This window comes from Lepus europaeus, chromosome 5 (genome assembly GCF_033115175.1).
Source record: "Lepus europaeus isolate LE1 chromosome 5, mLepTim1.pri, whole genome shotgun sequence".
NCBI lineage: Eukaryota > Metazoa > Chordata > Mammalia > Lagomorpha > Leporidae > Lepus > Lepus europaeus.
The window spans coordinates 58,681,863-58,708,674 of NC_084831.1; the positions used below are offsets into that span (position 1 = coordinate 58,681,863).

Here is a 26,812-nt window from a genome sequence, read left to right on the forward strand (position 1 = left end):
CTAAAATACATTTTCCTGAGACACGTGATTTGTATTTCATATTCCTCATTTTACTCAGCACAATCTTTGGCTTACAGAAACTGCATGATAAATTCTCTTTGAATGCTTGAAAGTTGAATCCTCATTTATTTTCCTAGTGGTCTTCTCAAGTATCCAGGAGTAAATATGTAAACATACATTGTTTAATATTCACTTCCATAAGAGCTTAGCCTCCTAAAATAAGATACTTGTCCACATGCTTAAATAGAACACTCTTTATGGAAATGACTAATTCCTTGATCGCTGCCAGGATAGTAATTGCTTTATGTGTATTTTATGTGTATACTTATCTTGCATTTTATAGAACTCACCTGAGCTGGATGAAGAAGGCTACAGCATCAGACCTGAAGAACCCGGCTATATCCTTTGTTTATTTCTTTACTCAGACTTTTATTCTCTTTGAGGAAACAATAAGATAAATTCAGTCTTTTACAAGGTGATGAAACAACCTGGGCTCTTCAAATCATTTTATTCTTATATTAGGATAAATGAGAAGCACAGATAACAGTGTGCTCACCAACAAGCAGTTGCATTGCTTTGGTCTATTCTAGAAAAGAGACAAGAAAGAGAAAAAATATACTGAAAAGGAGTTGTGCAAATTTTGCAGGTGCTTGGCTGTGCCTACAGTTTGCCATGATAATGCCATTGTAGTGACTGGAAAATGCCATCACTGTCCTCTTCCTGTAGTTTTTCTCTGGGCAAAGCATGTCACACTCTGCAGCTGTTTAAATTCATAACAGATTCTCCATAAAGTAGTCCTTCTCTCTGAGATACCTGTAGTCATGTGTGCTTGTCTGTGTGAGTACAGTGTAACGTCACAACTGCTGCAAAAATGTAGGGCATTACAACTATTGCTCCTTGGAGTTCATTCTCCTCGATCATGCTCTGAGGAAGGGTGAACCAGTCCCAGTCCTTTCCTCTTTTATTTTTGCTTGTTTGTTTTATTTATTTATTTATTTTGCTTCTATTTTCTTCCATCTAAAAATGTTTTTGCTGTCTATACAAGTAATCACTCTTGTCTTACACTTGTCATTGCCTCCCAGTAAAAAAATGAGTTGTGCCTCTTTAACTGTGTTCTACCTACCAAAGGAAAGCACTTTTACTCTTCAAGCGAATCAGAAGAGGAAGAAGAGTCACACAAGAAATTTAATATCAAGATTAAACCATTGCAATCTAAAGACATTCTTAAGAATGCTGCTACCGTAGATGAACTGAAGGCGTCGATAGGCAACATTGCGCTTTCCCCTTCACCGGTGGTGAGTGGGTTTTGTGTTTTTTTAGTGATATGCTCTAGTGTTGTTGGGCAGAGAGCTGTGTGGCCTCAATGTGTTGTCAATCATGAACTCCTTAAATTGAAGGCTGCAAATGGTCACCACCTTTTGTGACCTTTATAAACCTTCAACAGCTCAGTGTGGCTTAAGAAAATTTCACTCATTTTGTACTGCAGCTCTTGTGCTTTCCAAACTGTAAAACTGAATGGAACCATGTTTTCTTTAGACTTATTTTTCTGCAAACATTAAAAAAGAAAGAAAAATAGCAAAATACTGCCAGACTTACTTCTGAAGCAGACTTGGTAATAAAAACAATAAGAAATTCACAGATTTACTAATTTTTTTAAAACACGTCTTAGTTTCATTTTTATGATACATCACAAAAGAATACATGGAAGGAACATCAAGGAAATTGCTTAAAAATAAACTTTCATTGCTACAGTTCCAAGAAATATTAATCAAAAACAGCCTCAATAGATATTAAAAGTCATATTCTTCACTATATTTTCTTATTATCTTAAACATTCTCATCCTTAAGGTACCTCAAATATACATATTGTCCTATTAAATTATTCAAATTAGTGTTTTTCCACAGTTTGTGCTTCCTTTCTCAGATTACCCAGCTACTAATTTTTTTATTAGATGAATTCTGAGTTCTAATGTTGGAGGTATTTTCTCAGGGGTGTTTGATAAATGCCACCATTGTTTTCTAAAAATAGCTGCTACAGCAAATGAAGGCTCTCAAGCTACAGCTGATATGTTCTTGGCATTGTTTTAAATAGATGTGATCTCCCTCCTGCATTCTCCTTAAACAGAGTAGTTGATAAATGCTGAACCATTTTCAAGATGCTTTGGGAGATATCTCAATTAACCTTTCAAAAGGAGTTACAGTCATCTTTTAAGCATAAACTTCCACTTGCCTGGGGCGAAGAAAGTCTACAATGATGACTTACTTAATGTTTAACACTCACAGTCGCCTTTGGTGACTATTATGAGTGACAACTGAAATGATTGCTAATAGTAACCACCACAGAAAAAATTTTAATCACTTACTCACTTAAGGTATCTTCCTGAAAGGGGAGCCATGAGGTAATATTAGTTTTCTCGCCTTCTGCAATGCAAAATATATTTTTTAAATTCTTATTCTGGCCTGTGATATCTAGTAATAGAGGCATTTTCAATGCACACATTTTTCACTTTTCAATTGATATGTCTCAATTTTTTTCACGTATTGAATTATTTTTTAACTGTAAAAATCTATCTGAATGCCTGAAACCAATTTATATCCACTCCTCTGTAGGGTGTAATAAGCTTAGTGGGCACTTGGAAGCTACCTGGGGTAAGTGAAAGAAGGCAAGTTCACAGGATTAAATGAACAAATGTACATGATTGCCAACTTCCTACACCACCGTCTAGAAATGTAGTAGATATTTGCTGCAAGCTAGCTGAGTCTAGGAAAGGAGAGATCCATCTCTCTAAAGGAATATGTGTTTGGTATGTAGTCATAAAAAATGCTTCACTGAATCCTACCATGTAAAGGACAATATACTTCACACGTTAGGGGAAAAAAGAAATGCGCGGGGGGCGGGGGAGTAAGTGTGAGGACTCTGGGTAGTGGCAATACTTTGCTCTTAATTTGGGTAGTGGTTATAAGTGCAGTCAGTTGTTAAAAAAAAAAAAAAAAAAGAAAAACCTCATTTATCTGTATACTTTTGTGCATTTCTTGGTATATGCAGTACTTCCATAAACTGCTTTTAAGACAAAGAATATGTGTGAATCACCTGGTAAATATTCTTCCACCCGGATGTGTTGCTGAGCGTGCAGGAAGAAAGGTGGATGCTTACTCTGGGCTCTTCTCAACATCTATTTTCATGATAATACATCAGTCAGAGTCATCCTTAAAATTCTGACGTAAAAAAGAAAAATATTGGAGAATAGATGCTGATACCCAGAGAAAGTAACCTGGAGGTTAGTCTGTTTCTGTCACAAGCCAAATAATACTTTTGCTCCCTCTCTTGGACCCCACACCTCTGGTTTGTTCCTTTTAAAGTGACAGTATGGCTCTTCCAATACTATGATTCGTAAATATTTGGAATCTTTAATATTTGCTGTAGGAGAGTGAGCTATTATCACTACTTTAGTGACAGCTGAGCACATTTTTGGACATACCTAAGTATAAGGAGAGGTTGTAACTGAAAACACTTTCTTGGTTTTAGAATCTTGTCATCTTCTAGATAGCACGTGTATGTATCATTTATAAATCACATACACAGTAGTTTTTCTCCATACCCAAGGGCGTATAAATGAGTTTGTGAAATCCAGCTAGTGCCCTAGTAAAAATGGAAAAATGAGATGTACAGTTTTAGATGTTTCCAGGCAGATGATTTGTATACTTTCTTCAGATAATAAAAAGGAAATAGAGCGAAAGTACAGTAGATGGGTTATTTTGCTCCCATGTAAAACTCAAAGCTGGTAGGAAGCCTAGAGGCTAATAGAGTTCTACTCCAAGGGTCCCCAAAGACCCCAGGATTGTCAGCATTATAGTTGCATCTTTCCTAAGATGCTGCTGTCTTAGCTCCAGCAAGCAACTCCGTATTTCTGCCTTGGGATGGAGGAATACAAAAATAAATGATAAGTAGTTTCCTTGAAGAGTTTAACTCAGAAGTTGTACATACCACTACTATGCAGATCTCATTGGTTATAATTTAGTTACATATTAGTGGCAAGGAGCTCTGGGAAGTGTACTCTTTAGCTGGTTGGATTTGTAGCCAGCTAAAATTCAGTATTCTGTTCCTGAAAGACAAAGATACAAAGCACTGTCAGTAGACTTTAATAGTTTCTACCACTGTGTCTTATGTAAACTTAGGTTATTTGGAGAAGTTCTTTAGGAAATAGGATTCTCTCCCAAACATTTATCTTTAAAATTATTCCTAGAACCTATTAAATCCAGGACGTTCCCTTTACAGTTTTTCTCATCACTAGCTTATAAATACCAGTGATGCCATGCTGTTTGCAACCTAAAGCAGGATGAACAGAACAGATTTCAGTAAACTGTTATAATCATAGTATATCCTCTATCTCACAAAGTCCAATGCTCTTTGAAACAGGCTATTTTGTTATTGAAATAGCAGTCTTTCTTTTATTTAACCAAATGTGTAACTTTTGTCCTTGGTTGTAGTTGTATTCTTTATAAGATAAACAAAGGCAAGGTCCTTCCTTTTGCCAACACATTTTTCACAAAGCAGACCAACTCCAATTCCACATTCAGTGTGAAAGATGTTTATTAAGAAGTGACCTTGAGCTTAACACCTGTGGAGTGGAGTAGACAGAGAAACTGAGCTGCTTTGCATAACCAGCAACAGCTTAAACTGATCCCAGGGACCTCCAGTGCTAGAATGTTCCTGCATGGCTATTGTGAGCTTGGCTGAGATGAAGCAGCTTTACACTGCTCTACCAGTTAGTATCCAAGATGAGCTAAGCAAGGAAGAGATGTGACCTTGGCAAGATGGCTCTCTGCCCCTGAGGCAGACCTGAGCTGTTAGCAACTGAGGTCTGTCTGCCAAGAGCACCAACAACTGGCACAAGAACGCCCCTGAAGAGGAATCTTCATGGTGCATTTGGGTGCCCACTACAAGCCCCTGTACCATAGGGCCTGCAATACGATTGCCATCAGATAAATGCTGGTGAGAGAGTGAGTGAGCGAGTGAGCAAGTGAATAAATAAACATGGGAATGGGAACAGAGTGCTGTGGCATATCAACACCTTCTAGTTTTACATCCATTCACACATGTTTCAGCCTCCTTTGCTCACCACACAACTATTGACCTACCTGTGCCCTCATCCCAGCCACATATTTCCATTTTCTTAAAAAAACGATAGAAAGCATGTCAAATGTCACACCAGATTAGAAAGACATATCTATATGTCTTTGTCTATAACCTTGCCTGGAACTACCAGACCTCTATCAGAAACTATCACAGAGAACGATGGGCTTTGTTTGTAGTCTCCAAGTGCTTTCTGGCCATCTGTTTAGATAATTTGTTCTAGAATTTTGGGTTAATAGGAGACATCTGTGCAGTAGCAGAAGGCACATACAATATGGATTCAGACAGGCCTGGGCCCCAGGTCCGAGACTACCACCTTTCACCTGTGCAACCTCAAAGAAGCCTCATAACCATTCCAGGCCCGTTTCCTCATATGTAAAGTAAGAGCAACAATTGTCCTTAAGGAAATTTTGTGCAGATTATTATTGATCTTTACCCCTATTCCTAGTACAGTAGACGGCACACATTAGGCACTTGGATGGTCATCTGATAAAGATAGCATTTAGGATGACCAATAGACACATGAAAAAATGCTCAGGATCATGAGCCATCAAGAAATGCTAATCAAAATCACCTCACTCTAGTTAGAATGGCTATTCTCCAAAAATCAGAAAATAACAAATACTGGAGAGTTTGTGGAGAAAAGGGTAAGCTAACACACTGTTGATGAGAATGCAAATTGGTACAATCATTATGGAAAACAGTATGGAGATTCCTCAGAAAACTAAAAACAGACCTACCATTTGATTTGACCCAGCTATCCTACTAAAGGGGAGTGAAAACAGCATATGAGAGATACCTGCACTCCCATATTTATAGCAGCTTCATTCAGAGTAGCAAAGATATGAAACCAACCTAGATGTCCATCAGTTGATAATTAAAGTAAAATGTGGTATATGCTCACAGTGGAATATTACTCATCCACGACATCTGCAACAAAATGAATACAACTGGAGATCATTATGCTAAATGATACCAGCCAGAACCAGAAGACAAACATCACGTTTTCTCTAATTTGAGGAAGTTAATATAGAGAGAGGCTAAAAACTGTGTGGATGTCATATCATTCGGTACCTGGTAATTCTACTTCACAGAATCGTACTCTGTACATGACAAAATGCCCTTCTTTCCCCCATGTTATGATCACTGTCATGAATCCCTCACTTTGTAATATTAATATCTGTTTCCAAAATAGTGTATATACATTTATATATTATCTAAATGTGAAGTGAATGTGACAAAATGTTAAATTTTAAAGCTAAAAAATAAGCTTATAAAAAAGTAACATGTAAGGTAATCTGAGAGAAATAGAAATAGTAACTTCTTCCAATTGAGCCACTTGAAGCAGTGGGCTCTACCTCTTCTTAACTGTTCACTTGGGCACGTCACAAAACTTGTGCTTGATTCCTACACCTATAAACTGAGAGAACTCCCATACCTTCTCATAAAGCTATTTTGAGCATTGAGTTAGTCAATATCTTCAAGAGTACTCAAAACGTTGTTGGGAAATGATATTAAAAGATGAAATTTATGCATTATTTTTTCATAAAATACATTTTCTGTGAACTTTGTAAAGATCCCTCAAATATAAGGTAATCATAATAGATATTGCATTCATATATTACTAGAATTATTGTTAGAATTTTCTGAAGGGATAGAGTATATTTTTAATAATGCCATGAATAGTGATAAGTAATCCAAATAGCCAGAAGTCATTTAGAGCAAAACTAGTAATTAATTATCCTGAGCACCAAACTGAGAAAATGTGTTAATAAGTTTTTGTGATACTTCTTAACTGTTTTAAAGGTAATTGCAGAAGTAAAGCTAAATTGTTTCGAGTAACAGCAATATCCCCTGAAAATGTGTGATGCTTCCTCAGGAGACCATGTCGAAGACTACATTTACAATTCTAGACTGTATTGTGTCCCACCAAATCTATTTCATAGAGAATTCACTTTATTTCTCACTCCCTCTTCAAATCATTTCACCCAGAATTTTTGAGCACCCTCCACATAGCAGACACTGAAACCCAATATCCAAAATACCAACCAGCATGCCCAACCTTCTCACTAACACTCTGCCTGCAAATTCATGAGAAGGTAACGTATACTCAGTGCCGCCAGGAGCACACACAAACTGAAATTCCTCCTGAGGTCCAAACCTCTGGTTGTTTCCACCTCAGTCTCCTGACTACAAACGTGATGAGATCTTCTGCAGCCAACTTCCCCTTGGGCCGCCATTTCACGGTCTTCTGGTTTCCTGGGTCTCAGACGCGGACCTCTCCATGCCTTCTGAAACGCACAGGGAGAGCTGTCTCTGACATACCTGCAACCACATGCCACACTCACTAGATATTTTCAAACCCAAGAGTCCCATAGCCTTCATGGACATGAACAGGTGGATGCTGTAGCTTCTCTCTGGGTGCAATCTTCTTTTTTCATGTGTGGCCATTGCTTCCTTTACTCTGGTTCTTTGGTGGGCCAACAGCTACTGGTGATTTACTTTGGGAAGTTGTCTTTTAGCTATAAGCATTTAGTTCTTCATTGATTAAGGCATTTTTCTCTGGAGTAAGCCCTGCACTCATTACTTACGTGATCCTGGGCAAATTACCGAACTCTTGAAGACTCAATCAAGGCTGAATCAATTGGAAAATGAGATCAATATTACCCACCTCACTGATCTTTGTAGGGATCAAAGAGATAAAAAGCATAGAAAGTGCTTAGCGTTTTGTAAGTTACTTTATGTAGAGTCCAGAAGAGGTATTGAGTATACGGTTGCTGTTAATAACCAGAACAATAAAATGCCCTGCAGTAACTTCTCTAATCATCCTTGAAGTTCATGACCACCTTTGAGAACTTCTGAAGGTAATGGTGTTGATGACAGCAGCTGCTAGAACTTGAGTGCTGTGTCAGGTGCTCCATATACGTGAACTCATACTCACAAAAACCCTGTGAGATGGGTACAAGTGTTATCCCCACTTTACAAATGAGACAACTGAAGCAGTGAGGGGTTCATTAACTTGCCCAAGGTATCACAGCTCATGAATGAAGTTGCTGCGATTTAAGCCAAGAAGGTTTGATTCCTTCTTTTTTTAGAGCGAGTAGTGTTAGATAGATCGAATGCGCTGCAAGAGAGCAGCTAGACGCTGAGTACTCCTGCCCGAAGTCCGGTTTCTAATTCAGAAATCTTAACCACTGTATTACAATACATTCGATGAAAGCTATTGACTCTTTCTGGGGAAAAAAAAAATATTATCTCATTCAAAACATTTTACATACAATTTGCAAGCACTCACAAACCTTGGAGGGTATTGATGGATGCCCAAAGGTGCTAGCTCAGAAGCCCACCTGCTAGGCTTCCCTAGCAGTGAGTCAGGCTAGGTCACTCTTCTATGTATTTCATTCGTTGTGCCAAGTGAGAGGAGGGAATGGCTGAACTGAAAACTCGCAAGGGCAGGCTTACAGGCTGCTGTCATGTGTGATTTCTACTTTATGAAAATTCTCTCATTTTGTATTCAGATTTCACACACCTTTGTTTTAAATGTGAATGAGTGACACCTCATTTTGTGACTCATTTATTTCAGTTCCCCGAGTCAATCAATCAATCGTGTGAACTTTTTATGTCAGTGGTGTAATATAACCTGCTCTGTGTGTTCCAGAAGCCCAGTCGTGATCAGAAGGATGCGTAACAGCAGCCCCATTAAGTGGGTAGGGAGGTGGTGATGGCCTCACCTTACAGAGAAACCAATACAGAAATGCAAGAGACTGTTGGAAGTTCAAAGGCCAGAAGGCAAACCCTAGCATCTGCCCCATACTCTTTTCTCAACTACAAGGGGTCTATGATTCAGAGACCCTGAAGATCCATCTCAGCTTAAATACCCTGCTGTGTGTTCTGGCCTAATATTCTCTGCGGGGTGCTGTTTTAGGAGTGGATTTTGTATGTAGCAAGGGGATGAAGAAAGAGAACACTTCATTTGAAACAAGACAGTTAGTAGGAAGAACCCAGGCAGTTGAGTCTCTGGTTTGTTGTCTGTATGTCATGGGCAAGTTACTTAACATTTAGGTTCGGAGTTCAAGTCTATAAAATGGGAAGATAGAGTCTAGTCACTAGGTAGATGTCAGCACGATGTGGGAGAACATTGTAATATGCCCAGTTCTGTGCCTTGTCACCCAGGGCTCCATTAAATATCAGTTCCCTTTCCAGCTTCGCTTGCCTTTTCCTTAAGCTGAGAGAGACTTGTGGGAGGCAGAAGGAAAATAAAAATAGCGAGGGAGGACTTGAGCAAAGTCAAGGAGAAGAGAGCTATAGAAACCGTGAGAGTAGGAGTCAACCTCTCCGGGCATGTAGGCTACTGCCTCCTCCCCTCGTGCTGGAAAGCTCAGTGTTACCGGGAATTAAAGACTTTGACACTGAGTGATGAAGGAGCAATTAATTTAATCTTCTTCCTGGAGATTTGCAATCCCTAATGGATTGATTTAACCAAAAAACAAATGAGGAGGGGTGAGAGCTTTGAACTGGAGACAGTCTGGTGCTATAAGCCTATTCCAGGTGGCCCACCCACCCTCCCACCCCCAAATTAGCCTGCCAAAGAGCAAAACCCATGAATTTGCTGCTGCTGCTTGGTAACACCACCCCCTTTCCTGTCCTCTCCTTGGCAGAAGGTTCAGCACCCTGTTGAGTTCAGTAAAAACAAAGAGTCATTGGTGGGGGAGGAGAGCTCCATTCTCCTACACAGCAGCATTCTCTTCTGCTAGAAGCACAGAGCAGTGCAGGGAGAAGCTAACGCCGGCACGTGTTCTGATGTGGCGTGCTCAGCCCAGCCCTCACGTGTAGGGCGTAGGAAGGCCAAGACTCAGCCTTCATTCTACCAGTCAAGAAAAGCTTCAGAGGGCAAACGTGATGAGAGCTGATCCAGACCAGGGACAAGAAACAAGGGACAAATAAGCTGCCATGCCACATTCCAGACCCTCAGCAGCCATTGTGATTGGATCCCACATGTAGTATGAGAGTCTACCCCAGGCAGAGCTAAAGGTAACCCCACTCCCTACTAAAATCTGCCAATGTTAGCACATAAGTTAGAAAAATATTTTTTCAGGTCTTACAGAGAAGGACAGACAGATAGGGAAATGGGTATGAACTTTATTTTTCAAAATATATTATCTCTTCCCTCCATGTCAATATGCTATGTTCTATCTGAAGAAGAATTCATCTTCTAACTAATAGACATTCATTCTTCCCTTCCTTACCAATTTTTTTCGTGAAGAATTCCCTCATACTTCCATTTTCAGGCTTTCAAAGTGAAAATATCATGTTCTTAACTTTTCATGCCCCCACTCCCAACAATTTGGTAAGACGAGACCTCTGAGTTGTTGGGTGGTCAGATCTCCGAGAAAATGAACAGAGTAGTCCATGTTCAACCCAGAGAGCTTTTGGCATTATTTCTCCAATTAATGTTGGTTGTACCCTCTGAATATTAGTATTCTTGCTTTCTTTGTGAGATGTAAGAGATTTTCCTTACACAACTAAATTCTTATTCCTCGCAGTAATATGTTACTGTCTCAGGCAACGTAATCTGATCTGGAAGTTCCAGAAACAGGGTTGAAAATCACACTCAATTACTATTACCAACTGAAAAGCTAACTGAATGAGACTATGTACCCACAATGTTGACACTTAAAAATATTCATCAGAGGTAGCAAATTCTTGAATTATGCACTTTTAATTATATATTTAATTGTAATTTTTCAAAAAGTCTCATTTTTAAATAATCTGGTATCAATGTCATTGTTAGTCCTGCTGGTGCAGAGTGTAGAGTCTAGAATTTAAAACTATAGTTAGGAGTTCATGGCCAAAATGATGGTAGAATGAGCTTCAAAAAGAGCAATCAATTTGGAAAAATAAGTTTTTAATCAAAGTTTAGTAGTGAACAATTCTGTGAATGTTGGTTTTCCAATAGATAATCCTACACCCAGGGGTTATAGATTCCTATGTTAATTCTTCCCTAAGGGAGCACTACTTCTAAGCTTACAGCACTAAATGACACATAGTCAGTTTGTCAAAAATATTTGCCAGTTGGATGGAAGGAAGTTATGTGGAACTTTGTGTCCAGTCTGATATAATGCAATTTACATTCAAGTTACTTGATAAAAAAATAAATCTGTGGGTCTCAATCTCTTTGATCTTTTCCCTTTCAATTCTGCAAAATTTCTCCCCTACTGGATTGATGCAAAGTAAGAGTAGTGATTTCCTGATTCTCCTTTTACTATTCACAGGTTCTTTAAAAATGTAGGAATGTGTTCTTCTCTTTTATGGGTCCTGGTTTTCTTTCACAATTCCCCTTCCCTAATCTTGTACATCCCAATGAAATGTCTGTGTTCTCATGAAAAATCTTAGATTTTTAAGTCATGTAGTCTTCATCCTTAAGGGTCAAGTATTGTATTGATTTTTATATTAAGGGGTCCCAGTGTATGAATATTAAAAAATAAGCATAACAGTATAAGGGGAAAAGTATCTATTCCTTTGCCTTTTTTAGTGCTAGAAATCTACAGCAAAAAAAAAAAAAAAAAGTTAAAATCTAATTTTTAATTGTTTTAGAAAAAAATCTTAGCATGACTCACTCGTAGAGACTGTACAAAATTTCACCTTTATACTGAGTACAGATGAAAGTTTTGTCCATCTCTCATATCTGTCGAAAGGGCATCATCTAACTATCCGTGGATCTTAGGACCCAGGGCTTGAATCAGCTCCCAGCAAAGGAGTGGTCTGGAGTCACAAGTGTCAGCCTGAGCAGGTTGTCCTGATGTGCACACAGAGATGGGAGGCAAGAGGGACTGACCACACTTGGTGTTGCCCAGTGGAAATTCCCTTTCTACTTGCTAACCTATTTGAAAGCCATCTTTGTGTTATTTTGTTTTCCAATATGGTACATGGGGAATAAGGAAGAGCTTCCAAAGAGTGGTGACAAACAGCAGAACTTGTAGCATCCAGTATTTTATGATACTGTGTCATCTGTGCCTCTTCTCAGCATCCAACAATTACCTAACATCCACTCCTGAGAACAGCTAAGTGACAGCAGTAGCTGCAGTGAAATGGAACGAAACCCAAGCCTTGGCAGTGGCCTTCAACACCCTCACAGTTAGGACACTCCCAGCCCCTAGTCTATTGCCTACCATTTTCCATTCTTATTCTGCTCCTCATGGACCTCTGGTTGGGCCCTTCTTCCCCAGACACCTGCGTTGTGATCTCCCTAACCAACTTAAGGAGTTCACTCAAGTCACTTTCCCAAGGAAGCCTACCCTGATCATCTTATTTAAAATAACAAAGCCTTCTACCTGGGTATTCCCAGTGATGTACTTATTTAAATTTTATTTTCTTCTAAAATATGGAATACATTGCTTGTTTATTTGCATTATTTATGACTTATAGTCTGTATCCTTTTCCTACTAAAAAGCTCATTGGAGTATTTGTGTTACTTTTGTTCTGTATTAACAAGCCTAAAATAATGTCTGGCATTTATTTGGTGATCAATAAATATGTTAATTGATAATAAATGAATAAGTTATCCTTATGTTCTTCGTGAACACCAGGTTAGTCATAAATAACAAATTGGAATTGGTTATTTTATACTAGACCCCTATTGGTTAAAATACAAACATATAGAATACAGCCACCCTATTTTTAAGGGCAAATGATACAGATGCTTAAAATGCTTGTAGATTAAACCTGACCTTTTGTGTCTTGATCCTTGCTCAGTTCTTTGTTCAGCTGTTAGGTGGGCAGGGAGACACTCAGAGCACAGAGACCACAGACTAGGTGTTGGCAGTGGCTAAAAAGCAAGGCATACATTGAATAAAGATGGTTTTAATGCATCATGTGGCCAGGATGGAAAGGTATATGGAGGAAAGGGGCAATAACCCTTCTCTCTCACATGTTCCTGCTTGGACTTCTGATTTCAATTAAATGAAATACATTTAATTCTAGAAAAGAATGAAGAATTTACCTTATAATCAGTTTAATTCCAAAGACTGAAAGCTTACCTAGAAACACAAGCTCACTCTGAGAGCACAAACTTGTTCTCTGCTAGGACAAACCAGAATAATAATATATATAATATATTATATAATATATTATATAATATATTATGGTCTAATAATTCTTTCCATTGGAAAGATCCAACGTTATTTTCCAGGCTCTGTGATCTACAAGCTCCATTGTTTCTCGATCCCAGTGTTGATAAGCCCCTGAAAGGAGGTCCCATCTCTAAGGAACTTGAGAGTCAGGCAATCTGGAACCCAACCTAGCTCTGCTTGTCTGAATCACTGATTGATTGATTCGAAAGGCAGCGTGACACAGACAGGGAAAGAGATCTTCCATCCACTGGTTCACTCCTCAAATGGACACAACAGCCAGGTCTGGGCCAGGCTGAGGCCACAAGCCAGGAACTCCATACTAGTCTCCTACATGAGTGACAGGGTTCCAAATACTTCAGCCAAATTCTGCTGATTTCCCAGGTATATTAGCAGGGAGCTGGATAAGAAGGGGAGCGTCCGGAACTCAAACCAGGGCTCCGATGGGAGATGTCGTTATCCTAAGCGGCAGCCTAAACCACTGCACCACAAGTCCAGGCCCAAGCCTCATTTTCTTCAATGTTGAATTAGAAATAATAATGATCCCAATCACCTAGTGGAAAGTAATAGCAAATTTTCATGAATTGTTAGTTGTCAACATCACACTTGTCTTTTGATCCTCACAACAATCCTATGAAGTAGCGACTGTTCCTATTTTACAAATTATGGAATCCAGGCACAGTATAACTTGTTCAAAGTCATCCAGAAAATAAGGGCTTGAGTTCATTCGACTATAAGCTCATGCAGCTCTTTCCACCATGAGAACCCCTTTAAAGCTATTTTATTTTAACTCTGCAATTCCTTCTGTTTATACACTGAGAACCTGGGTCTTGTGAATAATTTTTCTTCCTCTGTGCTACTTACACAGGGTGAAAGTTGCACCATGGATGTGGCCCCCTTTTGGCCCCCAGCTATTCTAAAGCCTTAGTTTTTGCTGTAGGAGAAAATTCCACCCTGGAGATCTGGTCGTGTAACTCTACACCAATGTTTCTGCAAGGCTGTGCCACTTCCTTTGAAGCCTTGTAACACGTGCTTGTACCTAAGGTCTCTAATGGGCAGAGAAATTACCAATTAAGTGAGAGCTAAGTGAAATATTTATAGAAGCTGGTGAGGGAACCATTACACTGGGTCATAAGCCTTGGGCAATTTATGATCCAGCCCTATTTCAGAGAGCAATTCATCTTTCCATATTTCCAAACACTGTGCTTCAAACATTTGTATAACGTCTTAGTGGACTCCAAAAAGGAAGTTCATAGATATGCTTGGAGTACCTACTATGTGTCTAGCGCTGAGTTTGGGGCTAGAGATAGTCCATTCATAACCTTTGCTGTGAGCTAATCATCAAGTGGAGATGTCTGCATAACACAGAACCAAATAAGGACTGCAGAAACACATTAGCAATGTGTGTCAGTTCACCCAGCGGCTAATAAATGCCAGGCAAATGGAAAAGGCTTCAATATTTATTTATTATTTTTGAACAAGAGAGATGTGCTGCATTTACCAAGAAACAGGAACAATTTATTCTCACTGGGAAGCTAAGGCGAGGTCTCATGGAAGAAATGTTACTGGCCTAAGGATGAGTATGGTTTTTTCTGGGGAGAGAGAAGCCACTGAAGGTTGGAGAAGCAGCATGAGTTGGGGCACATCCTCGAGATGTCAGGGACAGTCTACAGCCATCCTGAGTGCAAGCGTCACGGAAAGATGGGCGAGATGAGGGCAGGAAGGCCCCCAGAGCCCACCAATGAGGCACTAAATGCAATCGAAGGGCGCTTGTATTCTCTTTTTCAAAGGGTGGAGTCATATAGTCACTTCACTAGAAAATGATTCTGGAAATAGTGTGAAGAATGGATTAGGTGAAACTGGACATAGGACCGTAGGCTAGGGGGCTCATGGAGCACTGTTGTCAGCCAGGGATGAAGTGGCCCTCACTAAGACAGTTGCTGAGGAAATAAGAGGAGATTCTGAGAGGCCAGGGACAGCTCTCCAGGAAAAGAATTGGTAATTGTCTGTGAAGAGTGAAGGAAGAGGAGAGATGAAAGGACCGATGGATCTAGCCAGCGTGACTATGGGAAAAGATAACATGTCCCAAATTCTTGGGTGATAGTGAAGCTTCTGGAAAATTCTAGTGTTTTTAAGTTTATGACTTTGATTACAAAACATTAGTGGCATTTTCCAACTCCTTTCAATATTGCATGGCATACTTTCATTCTTTATAAGGCGCAAATCTGTTTGATAAAATAAATCACTCAAAAGAAAGCTTACAATATGCCCAAATGGAAGCTATAGCGTGCCCTCTGTAACTTGAACAAAATCACAGCCTGAGGATGACCCTGTGAGATTCCTGTAGGAAGCATGTATAAAAGCAGCCTCTTCGGGAGCTGCCTTGAACAAGATAATTCTGAGCCAGAAGCTATTTTCTTCTAGAAAATACATCTTGCCTCTCTCATTTTCTCTCTATTTTTCCTCCCCATGCCTACATCTTCAGAGGAAAAGTCCGGTAAGAAATAATAAGTTCCTTCTATGTTTGGGTGAAACATCATTTATTCTGTTCATTTTCACCATCCGCATATTTAATCACTGATTGTGTTTAACACCTAAAGAAGTTTTTACCTTTGAAAAACAAACCTTTGCGAACCAGTACAAGGTCTAATTATGCCACCTTAGGAAAAAAGAAACTTGGTTGCTAAGTGATTTCACAACCCTGTGATTAAGAGATCGGGGTAATTTTGTAAAGATGCATCTCTGCTTCAATCAAAGGCGTCTAATCAAATATTTTAGGTTTCATTTATTGCAGCTCCCACTTGAAGAGCCAAGCTACAAATCATGAGCTAAGATCACATTGTTTAGGTCACTTTTTGTTTAATGTACGATATAGTATTATCCTGACTGTGAAGCTGATAGGAAGCAGAAGTTGTAGGAGTGTTGGGGTGTTTTGTTTTTGTTTTCATAAATCAAAATAGGCCAGCGCCGTGGCTCAATAGGCTAATCCTCCACCTGCGGCAACGGCACCCTGGGTTCTAGTCCCGGTTGCTGCTCTTCCAGTCCTGCTCTCTGCTGTGGCCCAGGAGTGCAGTGGAGGATGGCCCAAGTCCTTGGGCCCTGCACCCGCATGGAGACCAGGAAAAGCACCTGGCTCCTGGCTTCGGATCAGCACGCCAGCCGCAGTGGCCATTGGGGGGTGAACCAACAGAAAAAGGAAGACCTTTCTCTTTGTCTCTCTGTCTCACTGTCCACTCTGCCTGTCAAAATAAATAAATAAATAAAAGGTAGTTAACATAAATCAAAATATCCTCTCCTGAAATTGTCAGAGACTGGTGAAAATCTTTCTAAAATGTAAAGAACTATGTCTAGGTTACTTTTTAGTATCAACGGGTGATTTGTAGTGGCAGTATAAATTTGGTATGACGGATATTCTAGAGCAATGTGGAATACATCTCAAAAACAAAAATTATGTTCTATTCTCAGTTACCTGGTTTATTGAGAACATGTTCCCAGGGTGCTGATGCATCACTGTCACAGCTGACAGTATATATAAACTCTTACCCTGCCCATTGATCCAGTCCTGGCAGCCTCTGCACCATGTGCAAAACTCTGCACTTGTAGAAAGTTTGTGTTGTATAGGGGCAGAGGGACAGGGAACAAATGAAAAACAAACAAAAAAATGAGATCAACATATGAAAATTTATAAAACTTGGGCCTGAGTCTTTTTGTTTCCAAAAATAAGCACCAATGATGACAGGTATGCTTATCACTAAGCTAAATGGCCCACTTCTGAGTAATTGACAGGTAACCAGGGATCACATGCTATGTGGCAGTACAATTTTGCTGGAGTTTTTAGTAACCTTTCCTGGTATTTTTTCCATTTCATTTATTCTCTTTGACTCTGAATTAAGCATATTTGTCCACTTCATATATATATATATATATATATATATATATATATGTGTGTGTGTGTGTGTGTATATATATATATATATATATATATATATTATTTGACAGGTAGAGTTATAGACAGTGAGAGAAAGAGACTGAGAGAAAGGTCTTCTTTCTGTTGGTTCACTCCCCAAATGGCTGCAACTGCCGGTGCTATGCCAATCCAAAGCCAGGAGCCAGGTGCTTCCTCCTGGTCTCCCATGCGGGTGCAGGTGCTCAAGCACTTGGGCCATCCTCCACTGCACTCCTGGGCCACAGCAGAGAGCTGGACTGGAAGAGGAGCAACCAGGACTAGAACCCGGAGCCCATATGGGATGCCGATGCCTCAGGCAGAGGATTAACCAAGTGAGCCACGGTGCTGGCCTGTCCACTTCATATATTGAAAGAACTGTGTGACCTGAAGTTTGCTTGTGGTACTTTCAAAATTCTTTGCTCCTCTTTGGTTTTCCTCCTGGTGTCTAACAGAAATTTAGCTGCAAGTACACTTTCCATTTCCAATTGTGTGTCTGCACTGATGAGTCTCCCCAGCCCCCACCCCCCATTCCCATGACTCATTTGCTTCGGAAAGGTCTGACTCCTCTGCCTGCTCACTTCTTCATGATTCCTGGATTAGTAGAAGGTTCATTGTTTCTCCTCCTAACCTGAGTTTCAGAAAAATCATCTAAAACATGTCTGATTGGATACAAGAGGTATTCTTTGTAATCTATTAGTAATAGACAAGGAGTCTTCAAAATTTGGTGGAAAATGCTGAAAAACAATGGATTTTGAAATTTTTTTATAGAAAGTTATCTTTTATTTCCATTTTTCCGTGTATTTTTGACTCATCCCTGTCAATAGGAACAAGTTTAACTGTACACAAACATCTGCAATAGTGGGACAAACAGATGCTTGCCAGAGAGTTGGCCTTTACTCTAAACATATTTTAACAAATGCAGATAGGAAGGTTGGGCGACAGCAGGATAATAAACAGTGATTCGCTGAATTTGCTATGACTTGACTATATAAAAATAACATTGGGTTGGTTCTTCATAGTTTATTAAGCATTTTTCTTTGTTTTCCCATAACACTGAATTTAAAAATGAAGATGTTGTGAAGTCAAAATCTGAGGCTGGATATTTAGGGCATTCGCTTAGCGAGACATTCTTTTTGGTCAGTTATTCTTAGAAATATCTTAAAATACTTCGCTCCTATTGACTAATACTAATACTATGTAACTGAATTTAAGTTAATCTTGTTATGCAAAAAACAGCAAACCAAAACTGTGATGCAGCATAAGAACACTGTGGAGACCAGGACGACATGGGCCTACTGTATTTTCTTTTAGGGAAGCATATTCGTGTTGAAAATTTATTCATTTTAGAATGACATGTTCTTTCTATTTTAAAAAAAGATTTGTTTATTTATTTGAAAGACTTACACAGAGAGAGGAAGAGACAGAGAGAGGTCTTCCATCTGCTGGTTCACTCCCCAGATGGCCATAATGTCTTGGGCCAGGCAGGAACCATGAGCCAGGAGCTTCTTCCAGGTCTCCCACAAGGGTGGCAGGAGCCTAAGCTCTTGAGCCATCCTCTGCTGCTTTTCCCAGGTGCATTAGCAGGGAGCTGGATCAGAAGTGGAGCAGCCAATACACCAGGCTGCACCCATGTAAGATGCTGGTGCCAGGTGGCAGCTTTACACAATGCACCACAATGCTGGCCTCGAAACACAGCATGCTCTAACCAATGACCCTCACTCTAGTGACCAAATTATAAGTTAGTAAAGTTTACTCACTTTGAAAATGGCCTCAAAACACAAAGTAGAGAGGCCAACTCTGTGGCAAAGAGAATAAAGCCGCCACCTGCAGTGCCAGCATCCCATATGGGCACCAGTTTAAGTCCCGGCTGCTCCACTTCCAATCCAGCTCTCTGCTATGGCCTGGGAAACAGTAGAAGATGACCCATGTAGGAGATCCATGTGGAAGACCCAGAAGAAGATCCTGGCTCCTGGCTTCAGATTGATGCAGGTCCAGCTATTGCAGCCATCTGGAGAGTGAACCAGCGGATGGAAAACCTTTCTCTCTGCCTCTGCCTCTGCCTCTCTATAACTCTCCCTTTCAAATAAATATATAAATATTTTTTAAAAAAATACAAATAGAGTTATCTTTAAGTTGAACATCAAAATAAAATAGAAGGCAAAATAAAATGCTTTCCAAAACCTTCTCCACAATATATCAGAAGACTAAGAAAAATCTCAGAATTGAACAGGTAATATTTAATTAGTAATGTAAAAAATTGGTTCAGAAAACAGTAAGACCAAGGCCCTGTGTTAGTAATCAGGTGTAGAGATGAAGCAATAATAACAGTAGTTAGAATTTACTGAGACCTTGTTATGTGTGATATAAATGCCTGCTATCAGAGACAAATTGGCCGCTTGAAGATTCTGAATAATAGAATAGTAGGTGTTTTGTTTGGTTGTCAGTTAAAAACAATTTCAGTTGACATTAAAAAAAAAACAGAATATTTCAGATTTTATTCAAATTTGGATGTTTGCCTTCTCTCTCTGAAGATCTGGGAACACTAGGTCCATGTTCTGCCGTGGCACACGTGAGATGCATCTGAAGAGTGAGCAGTTCCATGAGTTTCCTGTCAAATACCTGCTCTGACTCCAGCATCCGCTGCTCCTTGGCCCCGCAAGCTTTTGAGTTTGCAGCTCTTGTGGCAGATCTTTCAGCATAGAGAATTTATCAAGACCAGATACTGAATTAGTTTTTGTCTAATGTCGATGTCAATTCTGTAAAATGGTTCAACAAAAATAGAATCCTGAAGTCTTTGAAGTTCTTGGAAATGACAGGAGAAAAGTAAAATAAAATTTTGAGCAGGCAAAGATCCTCTCATACTGGCTGATTTCAATTTTGTTGACCTTGACCAGTATTGTTTGGCAAAGCCTAAAGTGCTTTATACTCTTTAATAGTGTCAATCAACACATATAAAGCCCTCCAAGTTGATTTCTAGAATTGTTTTCCTCCTGAAGGCTTCAGATAACTCTTTTTTTTTTATTTCATAAATGTGAATTTACAAAGTGCAATTTTTGTATTGTTGTGGCTTCCCCCCCAACCTCCCTCCCTCCCGTGGCCCTCCCCTCTCCCTCTCCCATCCTGCCCTTTATCAAGTTTCATTTTCAATTACCTTATATACTGAAGATCAACTTAGTATATACTAAGCAAGGATTTCAACAGGCTGCACTCACACTACCGCACAAGGCATAGGGTATTGTTCGACTAGTAGTGTTTTTAAGTTTCATAGTAAAACACATTAAGGACAGAGATCCTACGTGGGGAGCATGTACCCAGTGACTCCCGTTGTTGATTTAACAATTGGCACTCTTATTTATGACGTCAGCAATCACCCGAGACTCTTGCTATGAGCTGTCTAGGCTATGGAAGTCCTTTGAGTTCACCGACTCTGAACTTGTTTAGTCAAGGCCGTGTCACAGTGGAGGTTCCTTCCTCCCTTCAGAGAAAGGCGCCTCTCTCCTTGATGGCCTGTTCCTTCTGCTGGGGTCTTGTTCACCAGGGTCTTTCATTTAGGTTGTTTTTTGTCACCGTGTCATGGCTTTCCATGCCTGTGAGACTCAGATAACTCTTAATTATCAGCCTTGAGGCCTCTGGGACAGCACATGGCTCAGCTTCTAGTTGGGATTCTAGTTCAATATACAACTAGAAGAATTAGAAGAGCTATTCTTTAATGCAGGCATTTCACAAATGGAGTTTCCAAAGTGCTATCATATGAAGATGAATGTTATGAGAAAAAAATTTAAGCAGGAACTTCTGATTAAAGACACAAGTATTTAACTCACTGAAAATTAAGGTATGATTTAATTTTCCACATTAATACATGTGGAATTATTTTGAAAAGTGTCCTATAGACTTTTAAATTAATTGAGTTTCCTATCTTTGAGGTTCTGTCTCTGAATGTTTGAAATCTGCACTTTGTTTTGCATTATTTCTTTCTTTTCTTTTTTTTTTTTTTAGTGGGAGGTAAAATAGCAAGGTTTATTAGGGAAGGGACATCTGTAAGGACGGATGGGCACCTCTCCAGACAGAGCCTGAGAGGCTGGGAGGGGTGGGGGAAGAAGCGAGGTTACATGTTGAGTGGAGATTACACCTGACCAAGCCAGGCAGGCGGCTCAGCAGAGAGGCAGAGGGCTGAGCGCGCAGTCCGGTTGAGGCTGGGGGTTTTTAAGGAGATGGGTCTTTGTCTTCATACACTTCCGGCTGAAACAAAGGACTTTATGGGTGCAAATGTTAAGAAGCTTCTCCCTGAGTTTTGCAAATGTTAAGCTTCTCCCTGAGTTATCTCTTGAAGGTCTGAAACAAAGGACTTTATGGACGCAAATGGTGTTTGAGATGCAGATACTGGACTGCACCTGGGAGATTGTGGAAGATTGTCAGGCAGAAGGGGTGGGGACCTCCACCTGGCAGGTTATCAGGTAGAAGGGGGCAGGGCAGGGCAGGATGTGAATACTGGGCTGTCCCCTGAAACACCATCGGGATGACCTTGAGATGCAGCATATTTCAAATTGTTATATTGTAAAAGTGAATTTTCCTGAAATCCCCGATTTCGTTCTTTGGAGAACTTCAGTCGGGTGATTAAAGAATAATGAAGTCTGAACCATCATATAACAGAATGTTTGAATTTCTCCCAAAACACAATGTTGATCAGTCAGTAAGAGAATCTAAGTTCACAAATACATATTCATAAGTGTCTTTTTATTCTATGTTTTTAAACTTTCATCCATGCATACATACATGTTTATTAAATAAGATTGATGCGGAGCAGTGCCTGGAAACCATGGCTAAAGACAGTCTAAACTATTATAAGGAAAGCTGACTGGAATACTAGTCTAGAATCACAGCTACATACAATACTTACCTGAGAAAGAACCCTCCCTGGATTTAGCCACAGTGGCTCTATAACATTGTCAAGCTTGGTATCACAGATGGAATGGGAGAATAGGAGATCAGAGGGCTAACCTCTGACTCTGGTTCTGCACACACACTAGCCGTGTTTCTCAGCACCTCACTTTCCTCTCTATATCATAAAGGCTGTTGGACTAGGTGCCCAAGGAGGCCTCCCAAGTAGGAAAGTCTGTAGGATTTTGTTTCCAGTCTATGTTCTGAAGAGTTGACCATCTGCTTCATGTGAGCAACCTCCGAATACTTTGATTTTTGTGCCTCTGGTTAATCCATGGACTAGCCCCTATCCTGGAAATGAAACACCAGGCAACATCTCTTTCTCTACTCTTACCTTAGCTACTCCTATTAGAGTGGAAAGATCCTAAAGAGGATTGTTGGGGCAAACTGAGAGCAACTCTCAGCTGGATTGGAGGGTTAGAAGAAAGATGTTGTTGACAGAGTCTTCAACATGTTTGTGGAAAATGTGTACTATGAAAAAAATTTTGCACAAGTTTTAAATTTTTTTGCACTAAAATAAACCTACCTTTAAATTCCATTTCCCACGAACTTCTTGAAGTGCCATCATATGCCTGCTTGTGGGTTTTACTAAACATCACATGGTCCCCCAGCATTCACTGGTATTTAACAGTTTTCATCACCCCCATCGGTGTTTGTCAGGAGCTTCCCCTCACTCGCATCACATTCCTGCCCAAATCACCAGGCCAAGAAGAGATAATTATTTTTTAAAGTCCTCAGGAGCATATGTTTCACAGAATGCTAAAGAGAAAAGCCATACAAGGAAAGGGCTCTCTAATTTGTTTTTTTTTTTTTTCTTTTTTTTGGGGGGAGGCTCCCTTTGGGCCCTCTTGATGTGGGTGGGAAATGCACTATGTCAATGATGTTTATTAACACCCTATTGTGCAGAGAAGCAGTTTGCCTTGTACCAAGTATTCTCAAAGTTCTCTCCCCAGGTATTCTGGAGAAAAACCCCTTATGGCACAATGTTAAAAAGCAATCTTGTACATTTTTGCCTTGTTCTTAGGTACACATATCTTGAACTTACATGGCTGTTAGCAAAGTTGCTTTTCAGGATGGGTAATCTCTCTTGAAGGCTCTCCAAAGCCTCCTGTCATCTAAATAAGCCTTAAACACCGCGCATGCTTGCCTGTCTTCCGCTAGCCTGATTACTTGGACTGAGTGTTTGGTTGGCTGTTTATGAAGTCTTCTGTTACCCAAGCCTGTTGACTGATGCATCATTCTCTGACTAGGTGTTTGTTCTCTCTTCCTTTTTGCTGATCACAGAGGCGCAGCCCGGTAAGAACTCTCAACATTTTTACCTTAAACATGTATAGAGAAAATTGCTGCTGAGGCAAGGTGGCCAGGTTGGTTTCCCATTACATTTTTGATAACCCAGTGTGAATGGAAGAGATGAATTAGGCTTATGAGTTGGAAGCCTCTGGCCTTCTAAGTGTCAAGAGTACATTTTAAAGTTATCAGAGCACTTTTCCATAACAAGCTAAATTAATGCATGGAAATATATTTGAAAAACCTGTCTGTGTGTGTTTGTGTATACATATGTACATTCAAGAAAGGCTTGGAGATTGGCCAGACAATTGTAGCCAAGTGATGATTAAGAGTAAAAAATTATAAAGGAAAGTATATTTAAGCCAAAATTTTGTAAGCCTGAGTTTGAACCATAAACATTGGTCAGTGAGCAATGATATACAGTTGCTTATGTAAGGAGACATGCTTTCAAATCAATACTCCTAAGCTGTCACCTAATTCGAAATTTCCTCACTGAAAACAAACTTTAGCAGAGTAGAGCAATATTAGTTTGCATAGTTCCAAGTGAAATTTCAGTCATTTTCTTCAGATTGAAGCATATAAATAAGTTAAAATCACAAAAACCAGGGTCTTTGCTATGTTGACGATGAGCACCATCTCCATGGGTCAGATCCTTTCGAAAAGAAATGGGCTGCAGACAGGCCTGGGCCAATCTGATTCATCAGTTACTGCTTAAGGGAAATACCCTGCACCAGGTGATGAGTTGGTAGCTCAGATAAACTGCTTGTCTGAGGTTTAGAGATGGTGTCTGCAGGGGCTCCTATTCAAGTGTGAGGATTCCAACTCAGCTCTTAGGTGGCAACTCAACTTCCGACAAGTTACTCCAAAGTAAAACATGGCGTGAAGTGGACCTATTCATTCAAAAGAATAAATATCACTCATAATATAAAATCTACTCATAATATATATAGAACAGCATACAATCATTGAAAGGAGGAAAATAAGTTCACTCAGTGAAGGGGAGAAATCTTTTAATTTAGTGGGGTTTTTTTCCTGCATGTGGTCTGTGTGGCTGATATCGCCTTAACCTTGTTCTAGATTTCTCATGCTACATTATTAAGGCCATCACAAACCATGGACTGGAGCCAGCTTGCAGCCAGAGTTTTGTTTTCTGTTACCAATCATTCAAATATCTGTTCCTTTCTAAAAATGGTGTTAGTTTTATTCCTCCTAATTAAGCAGCAGACTTTTCTTGCATATTTTTCCATTTCTTGCTTGCACTTAGCTTGTGATCATTCATTCAAGAGGAAGGAGTATTTAATAAAAATGTAACAGGACTTCTTTAGTGCCTTTCAAAAATAAACATGTGTTAAGTACGACTAACACAACTTGGGAATTGATAACCTCAAATAAGCTTTGTACCTTCCTTGGTTTCATAGGAATTACACTTTTAAATGAAAGCAATAGAGCAGAAAGGCTAGTGGTCTTCAGTACAGCCCGTGGGATCTCCCAACAGCTAAATTGCAGGTCTCACAATATCGAGTGGGCCCTGTCCCCTCAATGCCAACTTATGATTGACTAAAGTCCCTGTATCTCCTCCTTTAGACTTTATTCATAAAATTCTGTCTGAAAGTCCATATCCCAAAGAAAATTCAACTTCATTTAAACAATTTCTTCTTGAATTATTTCTGACTAAGGGGCCTTGTTTTCCCAAAAAGAACCTGGATCCAAACTCGCATTATGGCCATGGTAGATTTAAATTCCCCATTTGTTAAAGAGTACTTACTAGTACTGTAATGATCCTGTATAGGGCAGACGGGGTAGGGAGAAACAGATTGCATTATTAGGCAAAAGAAACCAGGCAATATAGCTTGAGAGATTGAGCCATCCACCTGCAAACCTCTAAAGGATCCTAGTTCAAATTGAAATTGCTTGCCCATGGTAAATGGGTTCAAAATGCAACAGAAAATTCTGATATATTCTTAGGAAAGAGGAAATGAAACTTCTTACAAGTCTTACTGGGATGATAGACTTTGTCCTAATTGTTAGTGTTGCCATCTGAGAAAAGAAAACCTATGGATGAATGCCAAAGTTACAAAGTAGGAGAAATGTGAGTTTGGTGGCCACCCACCAAATTCATTCATGCTCTTACCTTTTGGGAGATAGTTACTTATACTTCACTTTCCCTACCTCAAGTCTGCCTCTGCATTTTCCGTAAGCAGGCAATGCCCTGAACTGCCCCACTCTAGATACAACCCATCTACTGCTCTACTTGTTTCATGCTAAGAACTTTTCAATACTTTTGACTTTGAATTAAAAGTTTTTATCTAATCAATACAAATTAATGATAAGACAAGATAAATACCTAGATATGACTTGCTCAGATTGTTCCTGCCAGGGCTCTTTGAATTCCCTTAGTATCACACTGCCTTGAGCTAAAGAAATGACTCCGGTCGGTGACTGGTGGGCCTGGTGGCAGGCCAGTAGAAGAAACCAGAGAGAGGAGGCTTCATGGGTAGAATGGCTTCCTGAATCAAGCAGTCCAGTCAGTGGCAAATGCTCAAGTTTCCCTTTCCTTGAACACCTGTCACTCAATGTCCTTTAAATTCACACAAGTGAACTGACAGCTATGCTGCCTCCGTGGGGACCCCATTGACTAGGGACAGACAGTACACCTGGAAATGATCTATGATTGTCAGACTTCAAGTGTATGTTCAACTTGGATTCACTTTCTTATCTGACAGAGTTCTAGAAAGTTTTCTTTTTAATGAGCTATTTAATATCAGCTTTTAATTTACCAAATCTCCCCAGGTAAGGAGTTTTTCTCTTCAAGAGACATGATTTACCCTCCTGTGCCCTCTATAATCTTCGAGTAAAATGAAAAACTGATTTGTGTGTGTGTGTGTGTGTGTGTATGTCTGTAATTTCCAACATAAATGTGGTTCTCAGAAAAAAATGCATTTTCACATCTTCATTTTTTTCAGTTTATTACAATAACAGAAATAATACATATTGTACATAACATATATGTGGTCTTAAGCCTTATAGTGTCTATTTCTAATTCTAGGGTGCAATTAAAAGGAACTTATCCAGTAAGTATATCTTAGCTACCAGAAATAGAGTGCAATTTAAAAGAAGGAATGGTTCCTTGGATCTTGAAACTTACATACATCTGAATTATACACTCTTGGAATTGATTTTTAAGGTTTACTCTCTTTCTTAATTTTTACAGCAAAGAATTATTGTAACAATAGTCTATGTGGGTTCTGAATGCTTAATATTTAAATTTAGAAAATGAACGAGGTTTTGGGGAAACATTGGGTTTTTTTTCTATATTTGTCCAATCATGCTGTATCATTTCTCTTAAGAAATGGATTTAATCAAGTGTGTATTTGTTGATGG

General features: G+C 39.5%; 1 protein-coding gene across 1 annotated transcript in view; it reads left to right on the plus strand.

The window, feature by feature from the left end:
• The window catches only part of SGIP1 (SH3GL interacting endocytic adaptor 1), a 229,020-nt gene that overhangs the window by 124,628 nt on the left and 77,580 nt on the right, over positions 1-26,812 (plus strand). Inside the window, exons 5-9 of the mRNA XM_062193383.1 lie at positions 344-398; positions 1,120-1,295; positions 15,746-15,757; positions 23,429-23,440; positions 26,478-26,502. Coding sequence (XP_062049367.1) covers positions 344-398; positions 1,120-1,295; positions 15,746-15,757; positions 23,429-23,440; positions 26,478-26,502 — 280 coding nt within the window. The remainder of the gene's footprint in view (positions 1-343; positions 399-1,119; positions 1,296-15,745; positions 15,758-23,428; positions 23,441-26,477; positions 26,503-26,812) is intronic.